Raw genomic sequence first — 17,617 nt, 5'->3', positions numbered from 1 at the left:
TTTGTACACCTGGGTCGAGAGGGACACGGTGGGTGAAAATATCTTGTCCAAGGACGTAAGCAATGGGCGAGTTCTTCGGGTCCTTCGATTTGGAGTCGAGAGTCTTATCCACTATGCCATAGCACCCCCAGATGTATTTATATAGCGAAAAAGAAGAAGAAGAAGAAGAAGAAGAAGAAGAAGAAGAAGAAGGAAGAAGAAGAAGAAGAAGAAGAAGAAGGAAGAAGAAGAAGAAGAAGAAGAAGAAAGAAGAAGAAGAAGGAGAAGAAGAAGAAGAAGGAGAAGGAGAAGAAGAAAAAGAAAAGGAAGGAGGGGGAGGAGGAGAAGTCTCAATACAGTGTTAAACCTCGTCAGAGGGGCACTCCTCTCCAAGAAGGAACCTAGCATTATTGTTATTACCGCCAGCCAAGTTCATCTATAGTTTACACCTGATGCAGAGAGAGGGTAGCGTGAGTAAAACATCGTATCAAAGGGCGTATGCATTCGAGCTTTGAACTCGGGAACCTCGTTTTGAAATTCTAGAGGATACCACAGTGCCTCTATTAGCCCCAATTAGGAGTAGAAAAGGGTGAAAGAATAGTTTTCATGTGTACAAGATTATGAAACCACATGTAGAGAATGTTGCTAATGATTGGGAGATTTAAAAAGAGGTTAGGCCCTATGACAATATTTACCAAAATGAAAAAGACAGGGTTGGTCCATTTATATATGTGATTCTGTAAGGGGAATGTATTATGAATCAGAAAAGGACGTAAGCGAGATGGGGAAAAAGAGCTCATGCGTCTGCTATATCCTTCGTATTGAGGCCGTGAGCCTCACTAAGAAGTTGTTGGTACACAGTCAAAAGGGGTCGTTCCGGCAGCGCTTACCAATGTGTGAAGTCAACCAACAGTTTAAAGTCTCATTATGGATCCTTCGCCCATTCTCCCTTTTCTCTCTCAACCAAATAACGACGTTTTTGTTCAGGTTTTTGCCGATGGCAAAATCTTTTTTTTTCATCATCTTTTCTCTTGCTCCCACCCGCCATTTGTCTACGCGTGATTATCTCGCACAATGCTTAGCAATGTTGCAGTCTCGTTTGAATTTCAGCCTTCAAAAGATGAGTCTTTTGTTACTCTCGAAATTACAAACTCTTCGGTTTTTTTTCCTTACGTGTGATATGTCATCTTACCCCCCCCCCCCCTTCCAATGATTTGTATACCAAACCGATTAAGCGCAAGAAAGGACGCCCATTATCATTCCTGCATGACACGATCCGCTCTGCGTCCTTCGAGATCCATTTCTTTGGAAGGAAGGTACAGAGTTCAGGAATACGACAACCCGTACGTCTTTTTGGAAGCTGTGCTTCGAAGGTTGGATGAAAAGCAGGTGATTTTAATGATCACCGTGTTCATCTTTGCCCAATGACCCATCAGCCGTCAGAGGCGTCAAGGCAAAATCTGCCCCACCCCCTTGCCCTCGAAGCGATTAGGGAGGTGTGACTTCAAGTGCAACTCCGCGTCGTGTCCACCTTGATTGTGATAAATGGATACGGTTCGGATGAACAAAATGGCATATAGAGGTTGTAGAGCTGCGGCATAGCTGTGGATAAGACTCTTAACTTTCAATCGAGGCTCCCGAGTTCGAATCCTATCAAGTGCCTATGTCCTTGGACTAAATGTGTGTTTTGTTGTTGTTGTTGTTTTGTTTGTTGATGTTTGTGTTGTTGTTTTTTCCCCACCACGTCCCTCTCGACCCAGGTGTGTAAATGGGTACCTGGCAACGTTAGGGGAATAATAATGACAGGACCCTCTGTTAGAGCAGTGGCGACACTGAAGAGGCTTTGCCATGGATAAAGGAGACCATATTATTGTTGTTACAATGTTATTATTAACATTATTTTGATTTCAGAGGCATGTCGTGGGCGACATCTATGAAAGTATACACCGAGAGTGTAACGGTATATACTATCACCCGATGTAGCTAGGGCCCAATAGGGTGGGGTTCGAAGACAAGGAGCGTGAACTTTCTTCAGCAATAACCAACGTCATTGTGAATTGGGAACATGAACACAAACTTCCCGTGAATACGACATGAAACAATCTTCTTCTTCTTCAAAAAAAAAAAAAAAAAATGCATTCATGGATACGACATGTTGATCGATCTAGCTCGATGTCCCCAATCGATGCATTCTACTGAAAAACCGAAACATTTCTTAGAACAAATGACTCCTTACATCAAGCCATTGATCAAGAGAATGTGATCATTCAATTAGCGCCATTTAGTCATTGCATACCATTGTACGCAATGAAACACTTCAGGAAACCGGTAAAATAAACCTTTCCGATTGCTGTACAAATAGGGATTAAGATTGCAAAGGGATGACTCCAAAGTTCACAGTATGTGAACGCTATAGGCCTACTTCCAATGCAAAATGGGAAAAAAGGCCTGAACAATTCAAATAGTTTGGGGTATGAGCTAAACATACTCTTAAAAAAGAAGAAATATATAACATCCCCTAATTGGTATGAGTATGCAGTGTTTGCAAACACCAATTTCGGTTGGTTTATTGGATTTCTTTAATTGATTTCTGTTCCTCTCCAAGCTCTATCACCCTTTCAGCTGATGACTGTCAAAGAAGAATGAAATCCAAATATGTGTTGATTGAGGGAATGCAGCAATATTAGTAGAACATTTTGTGATATCACACATGGACAATGATATGAAAAAATATGAAAAAATTTCCAGATATTTTCAGGTTAAAGAGCACTTGGCATACCTCTTTCAGAATGCAGGGAAATTATTTTACCCTTGACATATATATCAGTAGCAAAGTCGAGGAAGTATGCGCTTTTCATTAAAATCAAATTTTGAGGAATTCTCTCAGTACAGTGTATTTTCGTTATAGCTTTCTCCATGCGTGACGTCACGAACTGTAGTGATCCTCTCATCCAGCGATATCGACACCGAAACTTTAGAAATTCATCACTTTTGAACGGATTGCCCAATTTTCCTCAAATTTCACTGATAAGTTCTACTAATATTGCCGCATTCATTCAATCCAAATAATGTAATTGGGTGTCACTCTCCTATAAGAAGTGGGTCTGTGAATGGCTCGGAACTGTTTTATGTATGATGGACTCACCCGGTTATTGCAAGTCACGTGATTGAGCAAGCACCGGCCGAGAACACTGAATCCTGACTATTTCTAATACATGCTCCTGCATTATGATTATTGTCGATTTCGAAGTGGGAAAACGCCGTCAACCATTCATACGTTGTTCTATTTTTACGTCTATTGTAGGGAGAAAAATTGTCTGCGTGTTGTAGTCATGTCACGTCTGTCGCTGTCAATGGTTGCGCCATTGTTCCCACGAACATGGGATTGCCAAGCCGCTCGCAAAATGTCGCACAGAATTCGTCATTCGAAAGCGATTATTGTATCTGACATACATTCAGGAACATATGTCTGCTCTGGGGCTTCACACAACACAAAGAGTTAGCTATCTTCTAATTCCATCTCTCCCCCCTGTGACAGCGTTCCCATGATAGAGATGAAGGGAACAAGAAGAAAAAAGGAAACCAATCATGTTTCCGGCCTGTTTCAAGACTTTTTGAGGCAGTACCACGGAAGTTTCAGCTTGATATTTTCACTCGCCATCTTTTTTAGTGGATTTCTCCTTCATACAGAATCCATTCAGTAACACTTGACATTTTTTCGTTGTTAGAACCATGAAGAGTGTAGCTCCATGTTAGGACTGAGACCAAATCTCGCAATAGTCACGATATTGTTTACAATTTATATGCTTGTCTTGTTGGTCCTTAACGTGAAATGGTGTCATTCAGGTGGAATCACGAATCCTGTCTTGTCTTATGCTTAATTATAGTTAAGGAATTAGCATTTTACCATGGAGACACACCTGCTCATCTTTTCTATGTAAATCAAGATTTCCCCTATCATCGGAACACCAGTATTCCCCTGTCGTCTTCATTGGTACACCTTTAAAGCAAAATAGAAAATACATTCGTATTGTCTTTTTTTACACTTTACCACTTGATTAATCCGGGGAAATGGTATACGTTTTCGAAACGACAGTATATATATCATTTGAAAAGTTATCACAAAATTACTACGTTTGTATTCTGTAATTGTATCTTGGCAACTCCGGGCGCTGATGGCTTTAAATCCCTTAAAAAGATATGAAATAAGGGATGCCATGTCTGTGTATGACGACAAAGTACAGTATGTTTATTAAATCATATATTTTACACAATGGCTTTTGCGTTATTACGCTATTATCATTACAATCTCATCCCCGTCGAGACAAACCAATTTCCTAACGAATTGAATTCGAAATGGTTTGGCATGCTGCTTGGAGGTATTCGTAGAAGTTGGGGTATTTAGATCATAGTTGGTGACGTTTAAAAGGCTTATAATGTTCAGATGAGTAATTAGTGTCATTGTGCGTCAAGTTTTGACGCAGGCATGAAGACGCGTTGAAGAGTGTCATATAGGCCCTACAGAGTACTAGTATATTGCATGTCTGGAGTGACGTGAAACTGCGAAGCTCTCTCTGTATACGTGTACCTATATATACACACTCTGTACGAGTCCTATCGCTGGCAGCCAAGCTTTACTTGGCCCGAATTGTCCCTTCTGGGAATCGATATTCCGTTGGGACGAAGGAATGCGACCCATTGTCTCTAACATAAGATGATAGCTACTGACCAACCCTCTGACCTGGGGTGTGTTTCCCCCGTGCTTACGGGCACACGAGGTACTGTCAAGTTTGTGGCACGGTATTGAGGTCTGCTTATTGAAAGCTTCAAGTCCCAAGCCCCTTCGATCGATTTTTTGGAGGTGTCTTCAATACCGTTTACCCCCATGATGAGACAGTTAGCGGTTTCGGTGATGCGTCTTTATGGGGAGTCATGTTTATCGTTTATCTATCAAGGTCTTGGCACTACGCTTGCGCAAACAAAGCGATCCTTACACCGTCTTCTAATGCAGTAATCTGTAACCGTTATGTGTTAAGGAGTTCTCCTTCGCCCCTATCCCCCTCCTTTTCTCCGATTCCAGGAGCGTCAGGGGAGACTAATGGGGTACATGTTTACCAACAGGATTTGTTTCTTTAAGTGGTCGCAAGAGATTTGTGTTCAAGAGTTTGTTTTGTGTTCTTAGCAGTGTGAAGTGAACAGGTCTTCGAGACTACCGGAAGCATGTAGCGGTTGGCCGTAATCACCCAAATGAAAGCTCCAACTGAAATTCCACCAATTTATACGAGGTGTTCTAGGCAATAGGTCTGTAATGTTAATGGCAAGCAGTAATGGGTTCTCAAACAGAAACATGATAAATCAGGTGAAGCATATGAATTGAAATACAGACAAAAACTATTTTCAGGGCCCGACCTATAACGGCATAATTGATATTTACCATGGGGCGAAAGCCCATACAAATGAATAATGGCGTAGGAACACTTTGTAAGGGTCCTGTTTACCTTTTGGAGCAGTGATTTTAAAAATTTTCAAGATATCACTTTTGATGCATATGTGTATGTCAGTTGTATCACAAAACATCCTACCATACAATTTTTGCGATAAAGCCTAAAATATAAGGAGATATCACTGTTATTCTCAATAAACCATAACTGTAGACGGTTCAGTCTGGAAACATTTTTATTATAAGTGTTGTTCACATTTTGTATATTTAACAATACTTAACATCGATTATACTGACTTAAATTTTTACATTGGTTGTTTCTATCCCTAACTCACATTTTAGATCTATTTTGAAGCTCTAATACTGGGTTTTTGTTTCATCTGCAAATTGTAAATTATGCCTTTAACCTTGAAAAATCCAGCTGTGCTAGCAAGTATGGAGTTAGTATCTTAAGCAGAGGTTAAGGCCTTCTTTATACTCACTTATCTTTGAAATACGATTACGATTACTCCGAGTGTATACTTACTAACTAACGGTGATATGTTTGCATTAGTTGATTGAGTTATGTCATTCTCTAATGATCACTATGCTCTTGCGCAATCTCGTAAGTGGGTTAAAATGGTGATTAGAAGATTTAAGATCATTAAATCAGTGCGCTTTGAGCAGTACTTCCGCTCTCTCAATTTTCATTTGCTGCATTTTCAAATCGTAGATACATGCGAAGTAGTCTCAACCCATTCGATCTGCGTCCTAGCTCTGCGACTTCACAAGACATTATGTCATATTATGTTGTAGAGTTTAAATGTGTATATCCAATAGTACCAAAGTGTCTGTTGTGACCAGTTACATATTCGATACAACCTCCCTGATTGTGACGTAGAGAGGTCAAACACCCGTGGTTCCTCGACTCGTGATACTAAAAAACACAAAAGATGAAATTCCCTGTTCATTACCGTAAGTGGCGTCCTGTCATTTGATTCACAGTGGCGTTCGTGAAGACACGCCGAATAAGTACACTGGGCTCTGGAGAAGGCAAACAGTTATTTTATCAGATTGAGATTTAGGGATTTAACCCCACATCAGAACTATGAAATGAAGAAAATATTCTTTCAAAAGCTGCTGTATGACAACTGATATTATTGGGATAATCAAGTATGGTCATCGTTATTAATTGCGTAATGAAAATGTTCATTTACCTTCATGCATGTGGCGAATTCTGTGAGGAACATTACATCGATTTTGTTGTAAAAGAGGTCTGTGGTCACCCATAAAAGCAGGATCATCAGAACTGAATTAGGAGAACATACAGAGAATAATTTTTTTCTGGGCCTGAAAAGTGGCATGGTGTAGTCACTAACGGTAATTTTCTAACTGCATTTGAAAGCATAAGAACACAATGTGATGGCATCTACGAGTACTCCAGTGGCACCATTACTGTGACACATGCGCTGCTATTATAATTGTTGTTGTTGTTATTTTAAAGATCGAAAGATCTATTATGATTCTGTCAATGCAAATCCAATGAATAGCAATGATCTTTGTATAGATTATGATTAACATGGTAATTTCAGATTGCTGCACAGAAGAAAATAGTAGACTCTAGTGGGTAGCACAATGGGTGCTTGATGCTTGCTTGTTATGCAAGCACGCACGCATTGCGACCTGGCTTAGCTGTAACCGGACTTTGGCAAAACTCTGTCTACAGCAGACTCTGAAAGGAAAAATACGAACAGCGCCATCTGGAGTCATGACACTTTTTGTAGATAGAACTGTTGTGTATTTACGGAGGCGGCCACTTGTAAATCATGTGCCATTTGGAAGAGAGCGAGAGAGAGAGGCAGGGAGGGGGATAGGTGGCATGGGAGAAGGGGGTGAGGAGTAGGGAGGTTAAATCAATTTCTATCATGGTTTTACTGTAGAAGGGATGAGTGTGAAAGTTAGTAAACTTGTAGGTTGGGGATCGAACGAGCTATTGAGTGGAAGAAGTAAGACTGCCAGTGATGTTGTGAGTCATGAGGACGTGCATGAAATCTTTCTCGGAAAAGTCGATTATCACAACATGGAACGAGTTGGTTGAATCGCGATAAAGACGGTTATTGTCTCATAATGCTTCCAGCTAATCGGCTGAATGTGTCCAGATTAAATGAATTGCATGATCATACGGTGTTTATGCTATCAGCGCCATTGATATCATTAAAGCAAAGAAAATGCGGGAACAAAAAACAACAACGATTTTCACTGATTCAAACATCAAGATTTATATGAACAAAGTTATCACCGTATGATTAGTTGAGTTAACTGCTCCCGATATATTATAATAAAAGAAGAATGTGTTATCATGATCGTCATTGTTACTGATCATATTATCATTGTTATAATGATAATGACACTAATGATGATGATGATGATGACAATAATAACAACAATAGTATAATAATAATAATAATAATAATAATAATAATAATAATAATAATAATAATAATAACAATCATCATTATTATTATTATCATTATCATCATCATCATCATCATCATCATCGTCATTGTTATCATTATCAGTAGTAGTATTATTATAAGTAGTAGTATAGTTGTATAGTATCAATGGTACTACCGGTATACTAGTAGTAATAACCTTCTAATAGCCGTGTATAGTAATGGTAATTTTCATTACGATTAATGTTCACTTGTAAATATGTCCATAATTACCAGTAAAATTGTTCTTATTCACTATGGTTGTAGCATGCTGCAGCAGCATGAACAGCAACGGTAGTTGTAGTAGTGGTAGTAACATAAAAGAGCAAATTGGCAAAAGAGGTTTTGATAAGAATGAGTTTTGAAAATAGTGCACAGCAGTCTTTCTATGTTAAAGGTGTTAACATCACAAAAACCTGAACAGATATTTTCAGCTAAGATTACATAAACTGCATGGTCACAAGCCATCCTACACATTTTGCACAGATCATGAGGGGGCATTATTATGCCATTAGCCTGTCTGATGCCAACATGTGAATCTACGAACATCTCAAATATTGTCAGCCAGAGATTGAGAGGTCTGGGTGTATATAATAGATCGAGAAGAGGAGTTTCGGTCGAAAGTGAAACTGCGATAGAATATGACAAATTAAGATGACAACAAAGCCATGATTTATCACGCTATATGTCCTGTAAACGCGCAGGAACAAATTGACCAATCCAGAAAAGTCTCGATGAAATACGAGGGCATATGCTTTAGTTATTCCTCTCCATTAGCGTTGCCTCGCGTCACGTCTAAACCGCAGCTTGCCGCGAGATGACAAGTGTAAAGCGTGACGTCACGATCTGTCACTCCGCACAACTCACATAAGAGGGAAATGTACCGAGCAGGTTACGAAAAGGGCATTCCCCAGTATTTCATTTTGGTTTATTTATTTTGGCTTTATTTTGACATTTTAAGCAACATTTTGCTGTCAGCACATGATATAAATCAGCGATAGCCCTTGCTCAACTTTCCTACAGTGTGGCATAAGCAATACTTGCTGCGTGTAAGTCTCACAATTGGAATTAATTCAAAGGAAATAATTATGTGTTACCTTCCACTACAGAATTATATTCTTAAGTTGTATAATCAGTGACATGATTATGACGTTTTGAAGGATGAATTGTTGTAGCTGCTTTGATAATTTGTGAAATTTTGTGATAGTTTATAAAGTGATCTTTAACATTTCATACTGTGCAAACCAACAGAAGAGTGATGAACTCAGACTTGTGAATATTCCCTTTAAGTGATGTATTCACCAAGGGCTAGTTATTGCACAACTTGGTATATCATATCATGGAAATATATTCTTCTTCGCAAGACAGAACTCCCGTAGAAAGAGTTGCATCCATCGTATACGTGTCCACCTTGAATCTGCAGCATTTAGAAAGAAAAAAAGAAACAGTGAATTTTGCTTTCACTCGATTCTTATTGCGTGGACCAGGATATATGAAACAGTGATTTGTGGATTGTATCGCAGTAGGCTGGAACTAAATAGATCTTGGCAGCATATACGTAGTGTGTTTTCCCATATTGACTTTGTACGTTGCACTTGAACAAGCACCTACTAGACATCTAGGCGACGGTTGAGTTTTGCGTTGACTGGTTTTCTCTTTATTTTTCTTTTTTTTTTTCTTTTTTGGTAGTGTAACGTTTCGGCAAGCAAATGAGCTTTTGTTATCGTGGTTATTGGCTTGTATGTTTCAGCGTTTTTAAAGACCATCCCTCTCAGATTAACTTGCAATGTCTCATGAATGTCTTTTTCCAAATGCTAACTTTCTCTAAACCTTGAGAACTTCTTTCATCTAAATGGGAAAGACAGTCACTGTGATATTTGATAACAATTAATGACGTCAGCCAAAATCTAGATAACTCCCTGAAAAAAACATATCGAATCACTGTCGATGATAATTGACAAATAGAAGGAAAATGAGACTTCAAGATGCGAGACTAAATGAGATAATCATGTTAATAGGCAAACAAGGCTGGATTGCTGTAGAGGTGTTAGGAAGGAGATTAACAGATTTAAGTACGAGCGTATTTTCAATTTCAGCGTCCGCATGATCGACAAATCATTTGACCACAACCCGAGCTGAGAATCCATCCATGCCGCGAAAGTGAGCATGGGGAAGATATCTAGTGAGTTAGCACATTGTAATGATATACTGTACAACATTATCCAAGCTATTTTTGCAAGCTTTCCATCCCGTAACCCCCCCCCCCCTCCTCCTTTCGGTTAAGATAGAATAGATCACAAAAGGGATAACACGTTTGTATTTTCCTGGCAGAATGGAAATAGACAGAACAATTTCCTGGTGAAAAGCTCCACCGCCTTTTCCTGCATCCCGTGTCTAATCCAGTCCATCCAAATGTCTCAGCTCTCTCCTCTCTCCCGACTTGAGAAGTCGGACCTTGCCAGTATCAGTTTCTTGATCCCCGACGAGTTTGCAGCGGATAAAGTTTGACTTAAGGGGGGATTTGCGGCACGCGAAACCCAATCACAGCGATGGCGGATTCTCGCGCTCTGTATTACAGCTAGCTGCATCATCCTCCATAGCCTTGGTGACGACTGTCGTGTGTAGACAGTTACAAGGAAAAAGGATTTGCGTACGAGTCTCGAACGTGTGTCTGTGTATGCCCAGTATTTTTTTTTTTCAATATGAAATATAGTCAGCATTGTGTGCGATGCTCCGTGTCTGTACGGGTTGAAGCGCTCTATATGTATGTCTCACAAAACCTCTCCACTGATTCGCTAAATTTCTGTACATCATTTTTGACATTTTGAACGAAGTGCTCAAATTTTTATACAGCAAACTACTTTCTTGCGCGGCCATGAGATATGACAATATTTCTTGAATTTCGTCTAATTTTACTCGAGTGCGTGATTTGTCTCTCAAATCGGCTCGATATTGATATTTCATATCAGATGTTTTTATGACTGTATCACCGTGAATCGAATACATAGTGTGTGTATTTATTCTTGGATGTTCTTATTCCTATAACCCTTTCCAACTGGCTTATAGCCATAGGGTGCAATGAACCTCAAATCCAACATGCAAGATTCCCACAATGCCTCGCCAGTTTAAAGTTAGAAATCTACCTTTGTCGTCATCTCTCCTTCTTCATCTCTCTCTCTCTCTCTCTCTCTCTCACAAAAACACATACACACACACACACACACACGCACATACACACCAACACCTACACCTTCACTGAATGGACCAAATTAACGCCAAATCATATATCTTTGTTATCAATGGAAAAGTGATAATTTAATAACCTCTGGTGACAAAGGCGCCTTCGTCATCTTAATACAATAGGAAAGGGGTGCATGAAGTGACATTGCAACACTGTACATTCCTGTATCGTCCGTGGTACCTGCTATTATAGCTTACTATATATATATATATATATATATATATATATATATATATATATATATCGCTTAATAAATATTGAGAACGCTGGTTGAAATTTCAGTTTCATGTAGAAATCTGTAATATTTGAAAGCACCGTAATTTACGTTTCATTGGAGAGAGTCATCCTCCAGCGAATTTTGATAGCCATGTACAAGTGCCTGGGGTTCATTGAAAACGGAACATAACGAGCGCGCATCGTAATGTGCATTGTGTACGGGTAATAATATACTTGACTTCATTCGCAGGGCTATGAAAAGTGTGTGTTTGCATTCCTACTCATTAATTTATCGGCACCTCGTAGATGCTGTGACCAGACCTTTGTAAGAATATATTCATCAGCATAATTATGCTCCATGAGCTTGCCTCATAGTCACTTTTCCCTTGTCTTTCCCAATAATCCGCAGAGTTGATGCGTAGATTCGGTGGAAGACGTAATGAAGTCCATGAAGATAAAACGGGGAGTGAAGTTTAATATGCATCACTGTGATTCACATTACCCTGAACCTCAACAGTCGCATGTTTTTGGAAAACACGATAGTTGCTGTTTCACTGCTATCAACTATTCAGTTGGTGTATAGTACGTAGCCGTGCCAAGCAAGACGGACGCACGTCTGTCGATGTAGTCTACGGTTGGCTAAATTATCCCCAGCGGTCGACGTTTTGACAAAACCGTCTGGTATTTTGCTCGTAATTGTGTAATGACTTTTAAGGCGCACACCTGCCGCGCGCGAGCTGCTCTCAGTGCGCACACTTGCCCCTGTCGCATCCACTTACGAACATAGTAGTTCCCTATATCTACAGATCCTCTACGCGATATCATCGTCAAATACATCTTCTGCGAATATTTGCTTCTCCAGTTTTTCTTTCCCGCCCGTTCTGCAAGGTTGCATCGATACATTTTTGTCAGCGGTCTAACATTTGTTTTTCACACCTGTTTTGTCATCCCCCTTCAGATCCGAGCTTGAGCCGTGACGACATAAAGAGGTAAGTCTCCAAAATTCTTTTTATTCTTGAAAAGTTTCTTTAAAAAGAAATGTGCCGTCCTCGGAAAGAGACGATACTGTTAAACATACATACGTGATGGGATTAAGGTTTTATCCAAGGACACCGCACTGACGTTAGCAAAATGTTTCCATACATCATGAACACATTTGCGAGGGTGCATGCTTCTGCGTGCGCAGATTGGAAGCATATTTGCATTTTTGACGCCTATCTTATTTCCGAAGGAAGAAGCGGCTAAAATGTCAAATTGGCTGAGAACGTTATAAAAGCCACTCATGATCTGCCAGCATTTATATTTGTATTTGTATTGTTTTGTTTTTGTTGTTTGTCTTCTTTTAAATCAAACATCTATTGTCCGTTTTTGATGTGGTATGTATACGTGATGGTTCACTGAAAAAATAACGTTTTTCTACGATGTCGCTATGTGTCTACATGAGCAAGAGACAGTCATCTGCTAAGAATAGTTTGGAGGACGAAGCATGAGCAGATGGGAGGGAGTACCACCACCTGCCCTGATTCCACAACAAAACGAAAAAAAAAAAAAAAAGAAACAAGCAAACAAACATGTAAAACTTCAGCTGTAAAAGGCAACATCCACAGCATGTTCACTAACTAACTGTCTACTAACTTTAAAATTCAAATTTATGGATGTTTCTTCGGTTAAGACGTATAATGAGCTATTTGATGAACCTGTGGGCCTCCCTCAAAAACGCTTTTCAATATTTTGGACTCCAGTTTGCATACATGAGTTGTTGATACGTCGGGCAAACCTCGGTCAGGAAAGCTTTCAGGTTGCCAAGGAGAATCATTGTAAGAAAGACATTGAGTAAAATGTGAATACAGTTGAACCTCTCTTATCCGGCCTCCCTTTATCCGGATCTCTCTATTATACGGACGCAATCTCGCCGTGATTATTTCTTTTTTTAATAATTATGGGAGGAAATGGGGATTCCCAATTCCTTGAGAACTCCTACACAAACACACATGAATTACATATTACTTCCAACATGATTAACATACATCACATCAAATTTCCTTCCAAATTCTTGCAAACACGAACCTCTATTTTGGGGTCTGTTTATACTGAGTGTAACAATGAAAAGGTTGCAGTATACACATTACTACATGTGGTACTACAATGAGCTACATCAGTACATGTGTATGTATATGTACATGTATAAAGCATTGAGTCTCCCGTATCCGGCCAAATCCCTTATCCGGATGAACCCCGGTCCCGACTTGTCCGGATACGAGAGGTTCAACTGTATATTAGTAAACTGGTCTATTGGCTTCTGGCAGATTGAGGGACAAAGCAAACATAACGTATCGACTTAGGTGCCGTCAAAATTGGCCCAGAATAAAAATCAACGGAGAACTCCGGTTGATTTTCAGACTTTGCATTGGATAGTTTTGGTTGAGGCCTAACTTCAGGTTTCTAACATTTTTGGTGAGATAATGAGAAACCTCTTAGGAAATATGAAGGGGCATGTAATGCTGTGAAGAATTCAACATTTATTTGAAGAAAATTGGTTTTGAAATGGTTGAGATATCCAAAACAGAGCGATTCTAATAAAAGGCGGGACCCACCTTTTATTACGATCACTTTGTTTTACTTTGTTTTTGGATGATTCAGCCATTCCAAAACTGATTCTCATCAAATAAACTTTGAATTCCTCTTAGAATGGTATGCTCTGTCACTATTCTATAAGTGTTTTCTTGGTATCTCGCAAAAAGATAAAGGCCCAATTCTCATCTCCACCAATACTGTACCATCCCTATGAATTGGTTATACTGGATAGGCCTACAGAGTTACAGAATTTATAGTGATTTGGATAAGGAATAAGAATTATTTCAAAATTCAAAACAAATCACAGTGATCGAGGATGATAGCAGCTTCTTCACACAAGAATGCAGGATTTTCACAAATCTTAATACATGGCACTATCGATTCGTGTACTATACATTATGTGAAATTGTCTGGAATTTCCCTTTAACATATATCACCATTTTCTCGTGACGTATAGCAACCACGTTTCCCCATAATATTGGAGGAGTTGAGGGAGTCACAACTTTACCAGCCTGCTGTTGACCTGCAGCCAAAACCCACTAAAATCCACCCTCCCCTTGGCCGTGATATCAAAAAGAATAGCTCGAATTCTTCGCATCAAACATGTCAAATGAATGTAGTTTTGTGATAACGTTTGCAGGATATTTGCACGATAACTTTTAGGAGTGCTTTGTCTTCCAAGGAGATTCATGTCTTCTTTTTCATATTTTTCTTTTATTGTAAATGTATTTTCAGTCTGTTTGCTTTGGTGTAAAGCGCCTTGAACATTTAATCAGAATGGATAATGGTGCTATAAAAAATTGTATGTATCATTATTTTAAGTTTTCAGTTGTAAGTGAGAGCTTATCGACCAGCACATGACTTTTAACATTTATGTGTTCATACTAGAAATTGAACATTTATGAAGTAATTACATCATTGCCACTGAGGTGCCTTTATGTTTGCGACTAAAACACATGTATCACATTTGATGAAACCATGTGAATCTCTCAAATTAGGCCCTACATAACTTTCTCGTTTTTGGTATGATTTTGATTAAACTTCCAGAATTCTTCTTGTCCGATTTTTTTTCTCAGTTTATTCAAGTCTAACTTGAACAGGATGTGCAGATGTACTTTAAAGGAGTAGTGTGTATGATCTAACGAAAATGTAGTGAGATTTCTTTGACAACGCCTGATTTCCGGTAATCATGTCTAAAGATGTGGTTGAAACAGAAAGGATGTTTTTTTTTATTCGTCACTAGTTATATTTTCATGACTCTCACTCGACAGTCACTGTATATTATCTGATTTATTTGATTGAATCAGCGATATTTACACGAATTACGAAGAAGGCGGATGTCATGTTTGGTGCCTCCGGGCAACTCGTCATTTTTTTTTAAATATATTTGTTCCTTTTTTTGTGTGTTTTCTTTAAAGAATTGTGATCCACTTAGGATATGTTCTTATAAATTTTGAGTTTTGCTACATAGACGGCACAGATAACACGCAGACTACGTTTTCCGCTCTTTATAATTGACATGATGATGCAAGTATGAGTAAATAAATGAGCAGATTATTTCATTGAAATTCGTGCATCCGCTCACTGACGTGGGCAGATGGCTGTAATGAAATTTTGCATAATCTTAAGTAGAAGACTGATGCGGTAGCGCTTCGTTGTAGCTTGTTCTAGTTTAGCTACATGGGGATAGCAAGAAGGTGTATGGAGGAAGGATAGATCATTCGCAATACAAAGGATACCATTCTGTTGTCGGTGTTGCAACGTAAAAACAATAAAGACAAATAAAACACGTGCATATGCAGTTGATGAGGAAGGACGCTGATAGTGTAGGAAACTGTGTTGAAAAGATACTGTAATTATATCAGATATACTTGTGCATTTTGTGGCAGTGATTACGAATGTTCGATAATGTTGAGGAAGAATTACGACATAACGATTTTATCCAATGTCATTCGATATGTTAATGGGACTCGAGTTCGCACAGGAAATTACAGAAGACGCATGTCCCGTACATTTTCTTTTTGGTTAGATATCCCTTCCCCCACCCCCATCCTTTAAAAAAAGAGAAGAAAACCAGAAAGTTCCAATCAACTGTGACAAAAATAACAGACCTGTCGCTACGTGTTACCTGTCGTTACGAAGATCAAGGAGGTGTGATACCTCCTCCTTGCAAAGATGGAACGCTAACGAAAGTAAATTAATCTTATCAATTGCTCGTGCTGTGAAAATGAAGCTGTGACATTTACACCTGTCCGGTGGCGGTCGAACAGGGAGGGGCATGTAGTTGGCAAGATCTATCATTTTATTCATCATCTAGTCCTATAAGTAGATACCCAGAGCAGGACTTGTCTCTCGATCAAGTGCGATAATTTCGTCTCGCGTCGGGAATGAGAGAAGAGAAGAAAGAGAAATAGAGGGGGACACTGACTCAGTTGTTTTGAATGCCTGATACAGTGCTCATTCCCATAATACATCCACGGTCACGAGGAACGCCATCAGATGAATTGAAACGTAGTTCATTTCTTTTTATAAAAGAAACAAAAGTATTTTGGACATTCACAAATTAACAAACCTTCCCATGTATCGTGTAAATCACAAAGCGTTGTGGACAAAGAAACATTTGTCATTTTAGAATGTAGATCAGCAGGTGCAATCTTACAAAACAGTTGTACAGAAGGTGACAATAGTATATTGATTAAGAAAAAAAAAAAGAAATCAGCGACAGCACTTTGTCACCTTTGTTGTGCTTATAGAAAAAGCCAAACAGATGGCGGTATCTTCAAACTGACGTGTACATGGGTGACTCACTCAGGATCAGCGGAATTTCTCTTGGGGACAAAAGATTTTCAAAAAAGATAAACAACAAAATTGCGGTTTCACCATAAGTTTGCTTACCATAAATAGAGAACATGTGTACATATGACGCGAAAGCTTTTCTTTGTTGTTGTTTTTTTTTGTTTTATTTTGTTAATTTTTTTTTTTTTTTTTTTGGGGGGGGGGTCACACACGCTGTCAGGGAACGTAACTTTCTGAAAGCGCAGTTCAAATTGCATTGATACAGAGATAAGATAATTTTGTGAAATCTTGACTTGAAAAGTGCATTTTTTAAAAACCCTTTATGGATTCCCCTTGTCAAAAGAATTCCCCTCCTCACTTTTTTTTTTGAGAATGAGAGATACAAAGGCAAGTAATAAGGAATAAGGTTGTGTGGGGTTATCTCCATGCTACTTCAGTCGTGGTTATTGGGGAAAAATCTGTATAGAACCTTTTCCATGTATTTATGCGTGAACTAGCTTTCAAACCTCAATTGTCCCACGTGACTAGCATTAAGAGGGTTTGTGGATTTTTTTTTTTCCACCATAGTTTTAAAGAGACACATCGTGAGATTCCACCTTTGGCATAACGTATACAATGGGGTGTGTATTATATCATACACATTTGCCCAAGTTTTTTACAGGCCTATGAATATAATGATTGGACAGAGGTAGGCCTACATTTCTTTAACCTCACGACGTGATCCACTCGAGGGAAAATGTCATGTTTAGGACAAAACCAGAAAATGAAGATAAACAGAAGTATCAACGGGATGTCCTGCCGACCAGTGTCATAACTAAAACAGGTGTTTCGTTTTCTACAGTATCTCATGCATCCCGTGTACAATATCCATATCATGATAGGAATCACTTTATTGAAGAC

The 17,617-nt window shown here is 39.0% G+C and overlaps 1 protein-coding gene across 1 annotated transcript in view; it reads left to right on the top strand.

Annotated features, from left to right (window-relative positions):
* LOC140245274 (myosin light chain kinase, smooth muscle-like) overlaps nt 1-17,617 on the top strand; it is a 172,134-nt gene that overhangs the window by 87,718 nt on the left and 66,799 nt on the right. The window contains exon 9 of the mRNA XM_072324857.1: nt 12,306-12,336. Coding sequence (XP_072180958.1) covers nt 12,306-12,336 — 31 coding nt within the window. The remainder of the gene's footprint in view (nt 1-12,305; nt 12,337-17,617) is intronic.

The sequence above is a fragment of the Diadema setosum genome, chromosome 22, assembly GCF_964275005.1.
Source record: "Diadema setosum chromosome 22, eeDiaSeto1, whole genome shotgun sequence".
NCBI classification, from domain to species: Eukaryota; Metazoa; Echinodermata; class Echinoidea; order Diadematoida; family Diadematidae; genus Diadema; species Diadema setosum.
Note: the sequence above shows the minus strand (reverse complement) of the source record. Positions and strands in the feature narration are given on the sequence as shown.